Source organism: Hesperophylax consimilis, chromosome 7 (assembly GCF_061612785.1).
Source record: "Hesperophylax consimilis isolate HC1 chromosome 7, BYU_Hcon_1.0, whole genome shotgun sequence".
In the NCBI taxonomy this organism is placed as follows: Eukaryota; Metazoa; Arthropoda; class Insecta; order Trichoptera; family Limnephilidae; genus Hesperophylax; species Hesperophylax consimilis.
In genome coordinates this window covers 34,073,383-34,090,629 of record NC_142842.1, presented here as the reverse complement: position 1 = coordinate 34,090,629, position 17,247 = coordinate 34,073,383, and the positions used below count along the sequence as shown (strand labels likewise).

Sequence of the window (17,247 nt, the reverse complement as noted above, 5' to 3'; positions counted from 1 at the left end):
ATTTTTTAAAACGCACGTATTACGGTCTGAAAAAGGTCATATTTTCGATTTGATTTTGATAATTACTAAGCCTATGTTAATTTAAAAAATGTATAAAAAAATTTTTACTTGTAATATTATCATTATTTTAAATTAATAAACAACTACACTCGGCCTTAATTACATGTTCTTAACTTCTATTTCATAATATCTTTTGCTGTTTTACAAGCTATATTTCTATACAAGCTTTTATTATGTACACGATTTTTATTTCTTATATTATGGTTTATGTATTATGATTTAAATTATACCATTTAAAAGTCAAAAGGCGTTACTATTACTTCACATAATGAATATAATATCTTACAACACGTTGAATATGTATTTTGTGTATATTCTTGTATTTTTGTGCAAGGTCAAATTAAATCCTATTATTAAGTTGTTGCAGTAAGACAGAAATCCTGGGTTCGATTCCTAGTTGAGACCGTTACTTTTTATTTTTCTGTGTCTTGTTCTGTTTCATGTTTTGTTTAGATATATATTAGTATTATCTTCTACTTCAATGATAAATCAATGCTTAATACATCGGTTGTACTGACCCTGTTTTGTATCACTGTCCATTGTCTTTTTGAAAATAAAAAGTATTTTTATGTGTGCATAGCTGTGGGTTTTTTTTATTTTCCTTTTCCTGCATTCCAATATTTTTATTTTTAAAATATATTTTTTTTGGGCTAGTGAATGAACGATGTTAGCTGGGTGCAGTTATATTGTCTATGTTTGCACTTTTTTAAATGGCCTTGAGATTTATTTATGGTCCACAATATATTTACCTGTCTGGACCAAACGACCGTTTTATCTGTGTTCGTCTGTGGTTAAGGGGGTGACAAAATGGGGCCATACAAAAAGCCCGAAGATATCGATCTAGAGAGTGGTTTATTTATGGTTGGATTAGAGATGGGCGAAGCGGCTCAGTTGAAGGAGCCGCTTCACTAGGTCCCGTTCACTTGAAAGATCCGCTTCAGTGAACCGGCTCGATTGAGCCGGTTCCCCCCCCCCATTTTTCATTTTTCTTTTATAGAAGTTATATTTAAAATATTTTAAGGTTTTTCCGATATTTCATCTCAGTTTAAAAGGTTGCGTCTGACAAAAATCCCTCCGGAAAAATGAGCTGTAAAGATAAATGCTTTAAAGCTCATTTCTCAGGACAGCGCTTTATAAGATCGGACCTTGTTTTCATGGGGAAACATTCCGACATTTTTGCTTCTTTAGGCGATTGAACGAATTAAGTAGGCTGAGTGCAATTATATTGTTTATGGTCGCATGTATTTTCACAACCTTGAGAAATCGCAAAAAATGGTATTTGGTGACTGGTATATTTCGAAGAAAATATTTTTGCCTAGGAACATCGATCTAAATATCGTATATTTATGATCACATTCAAAAGGGATTCCCAATATTATTGGAATACCCTTTTGTAAGAATGAAAAAAATGAAATCCAGAAATATTTTGTATTGTTAGGTTTTTGGTATGAAACGTCAAACTTCAATCGTATGGTAATCGTTGAATCGCGATTCTTATCGCTTGTTAATTTTTTTACCCGGAAAACATAATTACGTACTTTAAAATAGCCTTAATTTAAAATTACCATAATTTCCACAAGAAAAGCTATTTACCCCCGGCTTTATGCAATCGTTAAAAAAAGACTATGTATAACAGCAACTTTGATGCCCTGTGAAAGGATATTTTCAATCTCTTTCTCAAAAAAGGTCCAGAATGATATCGTCAAATTGTGAGATGTGTTATTTTTAAATTACAATCTATATCAATACTATGAAAAAGTTTCCTTAAATTAACTTTAAAAAATCAATTGGCGAATCGTATTAAAATATAGAACAATAAAAATAAACTTAAATCTATTTAAAATTAATTGTGTCCTAAATGGATGTAAAAAATGTGTTGTGAAACAAAATACTTTGGTGTGAGAATAATAGTTAAACGTCGTTCTAAGTGCTCATTACCAACATTTTTTAGATATCAATGATTAACTGAAAATAAACCATGAACATAATATAACTCGTCCTTGTTCCTGTAATAATAAACTAAATAAGTGCCGACACAACAACTAAAATGTAATGCAAGCGGGAAAACTAATATTATTATGTCGTATCGACGATTAATCCGGTCAGTACGTCAGTAGTGACCCGCGAGCCGTGAAATCCGTTGAACGATGTATGCGGATCTTCGTTCGCGAACGGGTGAGTCGGCTCTTCGGGTCTGGCGGGTCACCTGCTCACCGGCTCACCGTTCGCGAACGAGTGAAGCTGTTCACCGGCTCACCGTTCGCGAACGAGTGAACCGGCTCACCGGCTCACCGTTCGCGAACGAGTGAAGCGGGTCACCGGCTCACCGTTCCCGAACGGGTGAGTCACTACTGATCCGCTGATTTGGGAACCGGATCTTACGGATCAGCGTAAAGATCCGGTTCACTGAGCCGACTCGTTCGCGAACGACTCACTCAGATGCAGGGGCATATAACTAAGCTTTGGCCTTGAAACTCATTTGAAACCGCCACGCCCACCTCAAAATTCTTATAGAAAACGAATAATATGGCTAAAAGCTCAGATCTCATTGGTGAGAACAGAAGGATTGGTTTGATCTCTCGCTCTCTACCATAATGACTCGTGTAACAGAAAGAGATGACGGAATTTTGCCGTTTGACAGTTTTCAAATCATTCAAACAAAATGACAGTGGTTTATTTATACACGCGGGTTGTCATTTGCTGCCGAAATACTATCATTTCCGTCGAAAATATTGCGTGTTAAAGTTGTTCGTGATAAAAATACAATATAAGCCAGTATAGTGTTAGCGAGTTACAAACATATTATATTCAACCTACCTACGTAAGTTCAAGTTTAAAGTGAATTAACAGTTTTAGGTTATTCGTTCGGTTTTTTGAACAATGCTTCATACTTGACATATGTCTTCCTCCACAACGTATAAATGTTATTTATTATATCGATAAACTTATTCATGTTATTGATTAGTGTTATCCTGTATTATCTTATTGTTTTGGTGAAATTAAAGATTTTTAAACATATGTAACCATGAGTTCATGAGGCTGAAAAATGTCGGAATTTTTCGTCGTACTGTCGGACAATCATGTTTTGGAAATTTTCTTCAGTGTTTTTGCAAATTTCTTGTCATTTTGGGTTTCTTCTTCTCAGATTAACAAGTTTCATCTTAAGGAAATGCACTGTAAAAGTTTATTTTCTTAGTCAGATGAACCTTGCCCTTGGAAAACATTTCGACATTTTTCTGATTCAAGGACATTTTTATTTTTATAATAGTTTTTTTGGGCTAGTGAATGAATAGAGTAGGCTGAGAGCAATTATGTTGTCTATGGTCGCATCTTTATTTAAATGGCCTTGAGTTTCCTCTACCTTGTCTACAGCTCTGCTCCGCACGGTAGGTACTGCTTGTATATCTGTGGTTAAGTACTGTATAATTCTGTTGGATACAAAAAGCCCGAAGATATCGATCTAGAGAGTGGTATATTTATGGTGCTGCCAGACGCAAAGCTCACATCAAAAGTTAATGTACAGCGCATCATCTTTTCTACCGACACACGACGCTATCAAATATTTCTTCCTATGGTAGGAGAGGGGGTCAGTTGAATTCGAGAGCGGCCGAGGAACATAATTTCATCTGTCAAAGTGACAACTTTACTTACTGACAGCTTGAGCACGTTTTCGAAATGGATGATACTTGTCGCCTATTGCTGGATCTGTTGGACAGCTCATCCTCAGATGATGATGCCGCCAACTATATAATTATAAATGCTATTTATAAACTTTTTAGATTTTAAACAATCTGCGCGTAAATAGCGCATTTTCACATAACCTGACATAACCTCTCCGTCGAATCAGAAAATTCGCAGTTCGCACGCCGATCGACGAAAGCGACATATAATAAATTATTGTAAAATAAGCTCAACTTTCGTCCAAGCCGTCCAACTTTTATCAAAAAACCGAATGATATTACCATATAAACATACTGAGATTAAAAATATGATTAATTTTGAAAGGGCGAAAATTTGTTTACTTCAAATTCAAATATTGATTATATTTATATTTTAAATATTATGTTAAGTATGTTTGCCAAATAAAGTTTTTTTTTATGTTTCTAAATTTACTAGCACACATGACGATATGAGCTAACATAATAAATAAGAAATGCATTATTAGGCTGCTTATGTCATGGCTGTCAAAGGGAACACGGAACTTAGTTGGTAGCTCCGTAATTAAAATGACCCCCTCTCCTTTTTACGGCGGAGAGGGGGACGCATAACTTTTCAAATATCGCGTCGGGAGCGGTTACGTAAAATAAATTCGGTTAGCGAAGTTCAGAACCACACTTATAGCGCGTTATCTTTTTACGTGTGTCGGGTCTGTATGGGATTGTATGGCGAGCGCTATTGTGCTTTATATTATCTGTTGATGTGAGCTTTGCGTGTGGCAGCACCATTATGGTTAGTACACACGCAAAGCTCACATCAAAAGTTAATGTACAGCGCATCATCTTTTCTACCGACACACGACGCTATCAAATATTTGTACCTATGGTAGGAGAGGGGGTCAGTTGAATTCGAGAGCGGCCGAGGAACATAATTTCATCTGTCAAAGTGACAACTTTACTAAGGGAACACGGAACTTAGTTGGTAGCTCCGTAATTAAAATGACCCCCTCTCCTTTTTGCGGCGGAGAGGGGGACGCATAACTTTTCAAATATCGCGTCGGGAGCGGTTACGTAAAATAAATTCGGTTAGCGAAGTTCAGAACCACACTTATAGCGCGTTATCTTTTTACGTGTGTCGGGTCTGTATGGGATTGTATGGCGAGCGCTATTGTGCTTTATATTATCTGTTGATGTGAGCTTTGCGTGTGTACTAACCATTATGCTCAGATGCATGGTTGGATGCATTCATTTATGTGAGTGGTTCATTTATGATTTATGCATTTATGGTTGGATGCGTATGCAAGCGCTCCTGTAAGTAACTTTTCAAAAATTTACGAAAGTTGTAAATTTTACTTACAATTAGTGTAACCCAGCCTATACATTTTTGAAGCTGTCATTTTTTGACATTTGACAAGTAGTAACTACGCCATTAATAAAAATGCGATACACACTTCAACAACGCATTGAAATTATTAAAATTCACTATAATAATGGTGAAAAATTGGCAGAGACGGTTCGTAAAACTCGAAAATTTTTGGGTCGTCGTGAAGTACCTTGTCGGACCGCAATACAGAAATTGGTGGAAAAATTCGAGCTGTTGGGACAACTTAGTGATGTGAAGAATGAAACCCGTGCACGTCGCTCAAGAACAGCCAGGAATATTGCTGCTGTAGCCGAAAGTGTTGAAGAAAACCCAAGTTTGTCCATTCCTCGTCGTTCTTTGGAATTAGGCATTCCACAAACGTCATTACACCGTATTTTGCATGAAGATTTGTGTCTTAAGGCTCATAAAGTTCAGTTAACACAAGAATTCAAACGATACACGCTTCAACAACGCATTGAAATTATTAAAATTCACTATAAAAATGGTGAAAATTTGGCAGAGACGGTTCGTCAAACTCGAAAATTTTGGGATTGTCGTGAAGCACCTTGTCGGACCACAATACAGAAATTGGTAGAAAAATTCGAGCTGTTGGGACAACTTAGTGATGTGAAGAATAAAACCCGTGCACGTCGCTCAAGAAATGCCGAGAATATTGTTGCTGTAGTCGAAAGTGTTGAAGAAAACCCAGGTTTGTCCATTCCTCGTCGTTCTTTGGAATTAGGCATTCCACAAACATCAATACACCGTATTTTGCATGAAGATTTGTGTCTTAAGGCTTATATAGCTCAGTTAACACAAGAACTCAAGGCGGCCGATCATTAACAACGTCGTGTCTTTGCGGATTGGGTCCTTGAAATGCGTGAAAATTATCCGGAATTCCATCGAAAAATCATCTTGAGCGACGAGGCCCATTTCCACCTCGGTGGCTTCGTCAACAAGAAAAATTGTCGCATCTAGGGCTCGGAAAACCCAAGAGTTATTGTTGAAAAGCCTCTCTATCCTCAACGTGTGACTGTTTGGTGCGGTTTATGGTCCGGCAGAGTCATTGGACCTTACTTTTTCGAAAATGAGGCTGGAGCAACAGTTACGGTGAATGGATTGCGCTATTGAGAGATGATTAATGATTTTTTATGGCCGGAATTGGATGGTATTGATCTGGACAACGTTTAATTTGAAACTATTGATCTTTTACGGAAAAATTTCCGGACCGTGTTATCTTGAAGAGGTGATCACAATTGGCCACCGAGATCTTGTGATTTAACACCTTGCGACTTCTTCCTTTGGGGCCACGTGATAGGGAAGGTCTACGCCAACAGCCCAGCGTCGATTCAAGACCTCAAAGATGGAATTCGTGAGGCTATCGAGGACATAAAGCAGCCACTTTGCGATTTGGTTATGGAAAATTTCATGAAAAGGATATGGTCCTGTAGGAGTGGTCGTGGTGTTCATTTGACTGATGTTATTTTTCACTATTAACGGCATACCTTCCTCTTTATAATGAAATAAACATTCGATCATTTATATTAAAAATGGCATTTTTCTTTGAATATAAAATTACACCTCGTATTGGAAAACCCTATATTATTAACAGAAAACTTATTTTAATTGCCCTTTTCAAAGTTGTAAATCACTTTTCAAGTATTTTGACTAACTCCATCGATCTTGAATGAATTTTTGGATGAGACATGATTTCACAGATAAAAAAGTTCTACATTTTTACTTACAATTAGTTAAAAATGACATGAATATGACCTCCAGTGCTTCTCTCGGTAGGTATGTGGTTTGCATTTAATTTTTTCTTATTTTTTACTTGTTAGCTATGTAACTGGGCTTTTCTTTACTGGACTTTTGCACAATAAAATGAAATTATGAACAAAAAATATTGCATTGAATTTACAAAAAAACGTAGGTACATAATAAATAAATTTACCTTTTTTACTTGAAGGAATTTGATCGTAATGTGTATGATTTGGTACAATGAAACCAATAAAACTTTATTTCACTTGTTAACCATACCCTGACCGTACCTATTTCAAAAAAGTTCTGGTCTTATAAAATAAACAAGTAGTGGAATAAAGTTTTAAATTGGTTTCATTGAACTTTTCATAATACATATAGATATTAGCAATTAACAAACAAACAATATTATTTGTCAAAATAGAATAGAAAGTTTGCTCAGGTATTTCTGGAGATAATATAACTAACTAAACCACGCAGGGGTAGGTAGGTATGGACTGCAAAAAACTTGGTCATAGATAATGAAATTGTAAGAAGTAAAGATGAATATTAAATACTTATCCTTAAATATTTATCTTAAAAAAGAAACAAGGTAGAATATTTCAACAACAACACAGAATGTAATCATATAAAATAAGTCAGTTTGAACACTGTTATTTCTGAAATATCAATTTTAATTTTCCTTATAACTTATAACAAAGTTTTTTGAAATGGTGAAATAAAAAAATTGCTTCTATAAACAAAAGCATTTTATAGTCCAATCTGTCCGTATCTTATAATTATTATGTCAAAATACACTTTTTGGAAGTTATGCTTGTAAAGACAAATTATTATTATTATATATTATTTATTTGTGCCCGTACATAAATTATGTGAATATGAATAAATAGTTTTATCCGTATGAAAACTCAATTCTTTCAAGAAATGCATACAAATACAATATTGGATTGAATCCCTGATCTACCAAAGAACTTTACTAAACTGGGCAAAGCGAAGATGAATCGGATTAGCAGCAAAAAACCTGCAGCATCAGGTATAGTATTCTGCTGAGGTTACCTCAATCATCGCTGATCAAGCTGATACAACCGTTGACATATTTATTAACTAATATATCTGATGAATAGGTCAAACCTGTAGAGTGAATATTCCTAAGTAGCCAATAAGCTTTGGGCGAAAGGAAATGGAAATAGGAGAGAGAGTTTTAAAATAGGTGAACGAATAACTCATAAAAATGAAAATTCAACACACCTATAAAAAATGTTATAAAATTATGAAAAATGATGAAAAGTGATGAAACAAAAACTAGGTTAAATAGTTACATATGTAATCTATCACCTTTATATCACCCTTTAAAGGTGTGTTGAATTTTCATTTTGAGGAGTTATTCATTGAAATAATATGAAAGTTGTATCTTCCGAAAATTTTTGTACAATTAAAGAAAAAGCAGTAAAAAATGTTCTTTACATTTTGCTTTATTCATTTCAAAGATTTATTTTACATAATGTATTCGCTTGCGTGTTTAAATAATGATAAAAAACTTTACACATTGAAAGTTCTGGTAAATAAAAATATAAATCGTATCCATAGTCATAGCTCAGTCCTTTTCCATTGTATTACAAAAAGAGAGGTCCATTTTCATAACAGTGTCATATGATTCGTTATTCAGAAGAGTCACATTTCTCTTGACTAAATAAGGACTCGGTTGTAAGAATAGTTAATTATAATCAATGATTTTTTATAGATGGTTAACTAAAGTATAATGATTTCTGTATATTTTTGTATTCCGAGGATAGTAATAAACAGGAAGTGAACAGAGTCCTTGTGATTAACTTGCAGCGGTGGCGGTTGCTTGGGTAGCCTCAGTGGTAGTGGAGGCAGTTTCGGTCAGAGGTTCTTTGATGGCCAACCACGGCAACTTCTTTTGCAGCTCCGCCCTGAAGTTAGAAAACATTGTTTTAATAGATGCCATATACATGTGTGTTAGATGAAGTGGACACTTGCCACATCAATCTAATCCAGCACTGGAAGGAATGGGAGTGGACACCCGGAATGATATAATCCAAAATACTAGCCTAGGCTATAGATGAACCAGGCAAATACTTAATTGGTCAGTGCACTCATTGAGAGAACTGGTAGGACTACTAACAGGACACTACCACCTCGGAAGACACATGCAGCTGTTGGGAATGGAAAACACCAATGGATGTAGGAAATGTGAAGAGGATGAAGAGACTCCAATTTACCAAAGGTGCCAATGTCCCGCCATGATAGAAAGAAGGCTCAGCTACTCGGGAAAACACATTGTGGAACCAGAAGACACAGTCAAATATCCAATGACGACCGTGGTGAACTTCATCAAAAGGACCGGGTTACTTTCAAAGGAATGACGTAAAATGAGAGATGGCACAATAAAAAAACTAATAAATAAACCTTGTCCATTTTATAAAAAAGTTGTAAATCTCACAATAAAAAGGAGCCCCACTCTTAACACAGTAGTGTTCTACAACTGGTGGTCAGCAAACCGGTGCCAGCCTGCAAAAATTTTCTGCCGGTCTGCGAAAAATTTCACTCGAATCATGTAGCCGACACACAATTTGATCCACATTGCTTTTTTTAAAATTTACAGTAAGACCCCCTGTACTGTAAACCGCCCTCTGGTATACCCATTCAAAACTAATTGCAACAAAGTACCTAATGGAGAAAAAAAATCCATACCTGTATCTCGGGTGACTAATCGCGTAGACATATGGGTCTATACATGCCACTAATTTACAGGCACATGCAGGAATCATGGTTACCTGGAAAATAAGAGAGACAAATCAATCTTATGTGCAATGACTTATGAATGTAATAAAATATTCTCAACATTTATAAATTTGGTATAGAATAACAGTTTTGAAAGTATTACCCCAGGAGTAAGAAGTCTATGGTCTCCAAATGCACCAATCAGAGCAAGAACTGCATACGGTGTCCATGATGCCACAAACAAGAAGCAAATAGTAATGGCTGCCTTCGCTATTCTGATTTCTGCGGACTGACTGGCTTGGTTCTGATTACTCCTCAGAGATTCCACGTTCATCTTCTTGGCTTGTTCCTTCAGCGCCTTTTCGTGGTTAATTACATTGCTAACAATCTGACTGTAATAGTAGATTATCATCGACATTGGGATAACGTAGCTCGTGGTGAATATAACAGCAACAAACAAGTGATTGTCGAAGGTATTGGTCAAGTAGTCGAAGGTGCATTGTGTCAGGTATCCCTCTGAAAATTACATAAAATACTGATTAATATCTTCCGATTAAGTTGACATAATGTTGTGTATTTATCTAACACTTTATTCACACCTGGTACAAATCTTCCCCAGATTTCCAGCGATGGTAGCACTGCCCATGGGATAGTGTATCCCCATACAACGCACAGCATCATTAAGGCTTTTGTTTTGGTCAGTTTTCCATCAAAAGGCCTGGTGATAGTGTTGAATCTGATAAAGAAAGGTAAAATACAACCAATAAGTAACAATTTCCCCTTGAAAGAGACCCATGTTTTTGATGGAGGAAACACAATATGCGGTAAATCATTTCATTGGTGCACACAGTGTGGAGGATGGTAATGGTGAAAATGATATTTCGATAGAGTGACATGCAAAAGTTTGAATTGAAATTAATCTGTAGTGTTGGTAAATTTACAGAATTGCTTGCATTGATAAGCTTTTGAATGCCCCACGTGATAATGGAAGTAGGGATTTATTTCAGGGCAGAAATTGTGGGACTAACTACCATATTATGTACTCCTAAGTGTCCAGAATACAGATACAGGGAAATTATTATGTCGAGTCAGTGGATATGGTCAATTCATCACTAAATAAAGATAAAAATCTTTTAAAGAAATATCCCACCGTTCAATATTTAGACAGGGAAAAATTCTGTCAGTAATATAATATTTTATTGTTGTACTTGTAATATTTTTCTTAGATAAATAAAACAAATACAAAAGATTGATGATGGGGCAGTTAATTTATGTACAAAAAATAAGAAAAACCGGTATAATATTACTATTCTAATATAGAAAAGCCCTAAAATGGCGTCAAAAATGTGGTGCCTACAGAAAGACGTAGTCTTGTAATAATATTGATCAATAAATTCTTCTTTTCAAACATTTGTTTGCCAAAGGAAAAATTTGCTAGTTACATAAAACCAGTTGAAGCATTGAACTTGTGGTTTATGGTTAGACTGACCTTGCTCATCAGTTAAGTAATAAACTTGTGGTTTATGGTTAGACTGACCTTGCTCATCAGTTAAGTAATAAACTTGTGGTTTATGGTTAGACTGACCTCGCTCATCAGTTAAGTAATACCACGCACTGTGATAACATTTAGAGGACTTACCTGTCGTAAGCTATGCAGGCGTTGGTCATTCCAGCCCCAATACCGCTCAAGGTTCCCATGATTCCGAAAATCTGGCAGCCCATGATGCCGGCTGCAAATCCTCGGTTGAAGCTGTTGTATATAAAGATCGGTGTTTTGGCCATCATCACAAAGTCGCAGAGCGCCAGATTCATCACAAAGATGTTACTCGGAGTCTGCAGGGATTTAGCACTGGAAATTACATATGATTTTCAGTTTGATGAAAGATCACCATTGAGAATTAAAACATTGCTTGAAATGGCTCTAGCCTTCTTTGATAGGCAGGTACTTCCCAAGTTTCCTATTTCACATCTCCTTCTCTTTCCACTACCGTCAGCTTTACAATACTCTATTGGTGATGCCATGGTTCCACTGGCTGCGGACAGTTGGGAGCAGTTAAGACTTTGTGCGGTGTTCACAATAATGTTTTGGTCAGTACTTGTATCTGTCTAAAATATGATACGTAATCTTGAAGCTACCTCTGAATTTTGTAGCACAGGATCTTCAACCAATCGGCCACGGAGGTCGATCAAAGTTATCTAAGAACATAAGATATCATAAGGGAAGAACATTTTTATAACCAGGGCAGATTCTGTGCAGGTGCAATTGGAGCAGTCCGCTCCGGGCGTCGACTTGCCAAAACGCCAAGGAACCAAGGAGCCAAGGCTCTGATAACAACCTAGCAACTAACACAGTGCCCTTGAGGTTTTTACTAGCGCCAGGTTCCGTTTGGTTCTAGGCCGGCCCCGCTTATAACATTGACCATCTTTTAGCATTAAAGCACTGATAGTACTATTGCAAAATTGAATATATCATATTATTAATGTATGGTTTAGGATCTTACGTTGAGAACACCCATATGACCAGGCCGTTGCCGACGAGCGACGCCACAGTAAAAGCTGCATAGATCATGCCCAGAAGGTAGTGGACGGAGGCCTCCGGGTCTTGAAACTGCAGCCAGTGCTCCGGAATCTGCTTCAGCTGGTCTGCCGGAATGTTCCACCCCAACGTCCGCATCTCGCTTCCCACCCTAGAGAAGAAAGCACCAAATAAATAACTTACATATATGTTTGGGGCCATAGAATAAAGAAGATCAAAAAAATGCCTTGTGGACATGTTCGTGATCCAAATATGTGCCCAATCGAGTTTAAATTTTCAATACAAAACGCGAAATTCAAATGGGATGGAGATCGACAATGTCAGGAGATGTCACAGTATGAGACAGGGTGTTGGGCTATTGGGCTAAATGCCACATTTGTTTCCATTAAAATTTATATCGAAGGCACTTCTAGTTTTCTTCTTTATTCTGAGTTTGGGACCAATGAACATAATATATTCCTAGATCTATGTAAATCCACTATTTTAATTATTTTTTTTACATTAACTCCACACAGTAGGCCATGAGAAAAATAATTTCTCTAAGAGCCTACGTCATCCTTAGGGTAGCTGTGTGGATGGTAACTGATGGGCAGACGCATTCGTCACCAAGACTTGGACAAACCTCACCCCATGAACCCGGGCACCTCAGCTAAGTCATCAAACTTAGCGAACCACTTTTGATGATCTATGGCCGAGATGTTGGCTATCCAATGAATGGTTCCCGGGGCGGCGGTAATCTCAAATTGAAATACTGATTTGAAAGAAAACTGATGTCACCCATAGTAAGAAGAACTTTTGGCTTCTGTCCCAGTTAGGCTTGGTAAATCGAATGGTAACCAGTCAACTCAGGACAGTGGTAATTCAACACACTCTTGAAAAGAGATATATAGTCATGAAAAGTGATTTAAAAGAAACTAGGTTAAATAGGTTAGGTTTACAGGCAAATATCACTTTTCAAAACTTTGTTGAATAAGGTATTTTCAGTGTTTTTTTTTATTCTCGAAAATATTTTTTTTTCATTTATTTTCTTTTTGTTTTAAAATAAATTTTCTGTAATGATTTAAAATGTGTTATTTTCGATTTGTCGCCAAAAGGACTTGTTCATTTTTATTCGTGAATTCGGTGGAGTTGACGTGGGTGATAGCTGTCTTACCAGAAATTGGTATTTTCTATGTCCTAATTACGTTGTGGCCAGTTGGAAGCATTTTCGGAATGTGCGGTTTTAGATTGTTTTAAAATCAGTACTTATGAAGGAAAATATTAAAATTACACATTTTTGGTACAATGATCTGAATCAGAAAAATAAACCACATTTTTAAATATACTCATGTAAATACCCCATTGCCATTGTCCTGAGTTGCCATGGAACCAAATTGAATATCTGTTCAAAAAACAATTGGAATATTTGAAAAGTTTAATTTGAAGACTTTTGATGAGGAAAACACTGCACCTCGTGGCTTTGAACATACGCAACTGTTACAAATGCAGTTCCCCTGAGTTTTTTATGTGGTGCATATTAGAAGGCACCAGAAGAAAAAGAGACACTCATGTGATTAATTGGCAATAAAAAGGTATTTGCAAAATTAAAAAAAAAAACTCACCTTGCTTCCGGCCGAAGGGCAGAAACATTGTAAAGGGTGTCATGTTCTAAAAACATGATTATGTTTTAAACAATGACTCCTACAATGTTAATTAATTGGAGAGGGATGACTATACTTAGCCCTAGGCACTTTGCTTTGAGGCCAAGTGCCCACTGACAAAGAACTGTTCTGCCCCAACGATATTTATACCTTCAATAGTGTATTTGGATTGAATTAGATTAATTCAATTTGATTAATCCATTCGGATTTATCATGTAAATGAAATAAAGCTCAGCTTTAGGTATATCCCTCACATTCCCACTGTCTTTCAGCAAGGAGTTTGCTCATTGGAATGTGATGATAAATGGTGCTGAAAAGGATGAACGGATAAACTTTTTCCTTTTGTGGCTTCATCAATGCTGAAACACTGATTACAAGATGATCTTTTAAGAGTTGGAAAGTTTATATTATTGTTATTATCAGTAGTAGATTAGCTTGATTTAATCAGTGTTAGATGTTATAATTTGGCTTCTGTCATTAATGGGTAAGGCTCTCGACTAAGAATCTGTAGGTCGCAGGTTCAAATCCCGGCGTGCAAAAGTAAATTTTACTCAATTTTTTTTATTTTTAAAGAAAGTAAAATATTCCCGGGTTACGAATAACCTGACAATATTTGAAAATTTCCTACTACCACCACAGTAAGCGGAAAATGTTACTTGTGTTGTGATGGAGGACATAGCCAGCAGAGGAATTGAACACACTACGCCTGGGTGGGACCCAAACGTGATCTCAACTCGTTGATTTGTATAAATATTTATTTAAAATAAAAAAGGTATATTTGCGGCACATTTTAGAGTAGAAGTTACTCTCAGTATCGCCCTGGCGTAAGACCACCATTCAGAATTGAAAGTTGCTCGAAATTACTTTAAAACCCACTGGCCTCCAAATTGTTTGGCTAAAAAATTGTCCTTCACATCCGAATTAATTTTGTACCAAAAGTTTTAAGTGCAGTGGTGTACTAAATCTTACATAACTCTTAAACTAAACATACAAACGAAACAATCTTTTTTAATTTACTTGTGCATTGAATCAAGGTATGTAAAAAATGTATGCATTGTTTTAAAAAAATAATAATATGATTAAAAGAGGATATGAAAATTTTTTTTTTCAAAAACCAATTTTTTTTCTTCATTTTTTTATAATTGGATTAAGAAAAGTTGTACATTAATCATACTTATTACCATAATATAAATTTTTTGCCATTTGGGCTCTTGTTAGCCGCCCACCATGCGTTTTACGAACAAGCTTGTCAATTCCCGAACCACACGCCATTTTGAAAAAATTCAATGAAGCTGAAATATAACAAAATTTCAATCGTAAATACCAGGAAAAAATTGTATCAACGGAGTCCTGCCAATTACTACGAAATAAATGCTTAATTATCTACAGAGCGATTGGCATTTAAAATTTTAAACACAGATGTCAATAATGTATCCCTTTTTCGTTTGTAAGCCGACAGACATCAGACCCGCCGGGACGGCGTCATTTGATTTTAAGACACATCGCCGTACACACGCCGGGACGGCGTCGTTTGAGGCCAATGGGTTAACCGTGTTTGATGACTAGACATAAGGCCTCTGAAGATGGACAGTGAGATCTGTCCGAAACGTCAGGAATTAAAAAGTCCTTTTAAGGACTACTTTACGCGGGTAAACCGAGAACATCATTCTACATCTTACACCCGTGAAAACCTTAACCATAACATATATTTATATATATATACGACTCCTGCATCCTATTTCAAACAAAATTTATAAAAAGTTCTCCGAAAAACGTCAACTATTTATTTAAATCAATATTTTCCCGTAATGTATCCACTATTGACCGTCAAAGTATGTTAATAATAATTATAATTTTCAAATCAGCTGTAGTTGACGATTGTCTGAAAAATAAATAATATAATATAACTTACCCACAGATGAGGTAAGCTGATGACTCAAATAGAACCTTCGACCACAGACCTACTACAAAAGCTGGACACCAGAAGAATTATGAAGAAGAAGTTGGTAACATACATTTTAACATTCCTTTTCATTGTTCTTTTAGGTAACTTATCTATACAGGGTATCTGGGGGTAAATTGCACAAACTTTGGGAGGTGATTCTACATCAAACAAAGTTATTTATCTTTTTTATTTCTACCATAGAGACTCAAAAACTACTAATACATACCGATTTCGCTGAAAATTTCAATGATTGTTCTTATTAGTTCCAGAAGTGTTTAGAGAATGGGTTGAATGGTGGAAGACGTCCGGGACACCCCAGAGAGACTTAACTTATTATCTCTGCAATTAAATGAGATACTCAGTCAAATAAAAATCGATATAATGCAGTTTAATAGTAACAATATGGTAGTGTGGAGAATGGTTGAAAAAGATGACAGAGCCTGAGACAGACTCAAAGCATTATTTCTGCACTGAAATGAGATACGTAGTCAAATTTATGTCGATATAATGTAGTTTTTCAATAATACCAATATTGATTTTATGATATTACATGAAGTGAATGGTAGACAAAATCGGGGACACTCGAGGAAGACATGGCACAATCGAATGGATCAATGTGTGGTTACTGTGTAATATGTGATGAAGATTAATGAAGAAAGGTATGAAAGTAGAATGTATGAATTGAAAGAGTATGGTAGAAGTAGTCAAGTACGTCTGAGGAAGACGTGGCACTGTCAAGTGAAACAAATATGTACTTAAAAAAAGTAAACTTTTTCAATATTTTTAAATAATATTATTTCCACCTTCAAAGTAGACCTAGTTTTCAGGTACACCAGAATTCCAACTTCAAAACACTAATCCAAACCAATCAAAACCCTGAGCAATGCCAGGTACACTCAGTTAGTCTTCTCTAATCTTCTCTAATCTAAATAGTATAAAATATAGTAGCTATTTGGGTCTGTCTGTTTGTGCGCTTAGGTCTTCTAAACTACGCAAAGGATTTTGATAGGGTTATCACTGTCACTTAAAGAATTTCTTCCGAAAGGTTTATATATATATTTTACATGCATATTATATTTACAGAAAGTAGAGAGAAGTTGAGCAACGCCAAGTACACGTCAGCTAGTAATATATAAAAAATTATATATTAAATCAAATAAAACACTTTGTTTATTAATAACGACTTTTTTATTATTACATCTACCGGTTTCGCTACAGTCGAGCTTCATCAGGATGTGAAATATAACTAAAAACTATGACAGAGGTCATGCATATTTATAAGAAAGCAGAGGGAGACAGAATATAACACGTTATAAAAGTGGGTGGAGTCAAATAGTACATAGGGATAGTGAATTAAAGATATATAATAACAAAGTCCAAAAAAGCAATTTTACATGAATTATACATATAATAATACATTTTAAAGACATAAGAAAAAACATAAACATATTATTAAGGAGTGGAATGGATTGTGGGAAACAAGTTAAATATAGGACTATAGAATGTGTTTTGAATCTTCCATTTTGCATTTTAAATACTTTTCT

At 35.7% G+C, this 17,247-nt stretch overlaps 1 protein-coding gene across 2 annotated transcripts; it reads right to left on the bottom strand.

The window, feature by feature from the left end:
- Window positions 1-8,573: 8,573 nt before the first annotated feature.
- On the bottom strand, window positions 8,574-13,775 carry Rh3 (Rhodopsin 3). 2 transcript variants are annotated; one of them, XM_089633432.1, is made up of 7 exons: window positions 13,720-13,775; window positions 12,084-12,269; window positions 11,222-11,431; window positions 10,182-10,318; window positions 9,746-10,098; window positions 9,553-9,635; window positions 8,574-8,771 (listed from the first exon to the last, which is right to left on the bottom strand). In XM_089633432.1, the coding sequence occupies exons 1-7, from the start codon at window positions 13,773-13,775 to the stop codon at window positions 8,663-8,665; spliced, it is 1,134 nt and encodes a 377-aa protein (XP_089489558.1). In that variant the 3' UTR covers window positions 8,574-8,662. The 2 variants fall into 2 exon arrangements, with proteins under 2 accessions (XP_089489558.1, XP_089489559.1); XM_089633433.1 differs by lacking the exon at window positions 13,720-13,775 and adding an exon at window positions 13,456-13,482 and having other exon boundaries at window positions 12,084-12,256.
- Window positions 13,776-17,247: the final 3,472 nt, after the last annotated feature.

Excerpts from the sequence above, each read along its gene's own strand:
- Rh3 (XM_089633432.1), bottom strand. The coding sequence starts at position 13,775 with ATGTTTTTAGAACATGACACCCTTTACAATGTTTCTGCCCTTCGGCCG. Across the intron at positions 11,432-12,083 it reads GTCATATGGGTGTTCTCAAC|TGCTAAATCCCTGCAGACTC; the intron begins GTAAGATCCTAA and ends TGTAATTTCCAG. Across the intron at positions 10,319-11,221 it reads GCCTGCATAGCTTACGACAG|ATTCAACACTATCACCAGGC; the intron begins GTAAGTCCTCTA and ends TTTCTTTATCAG.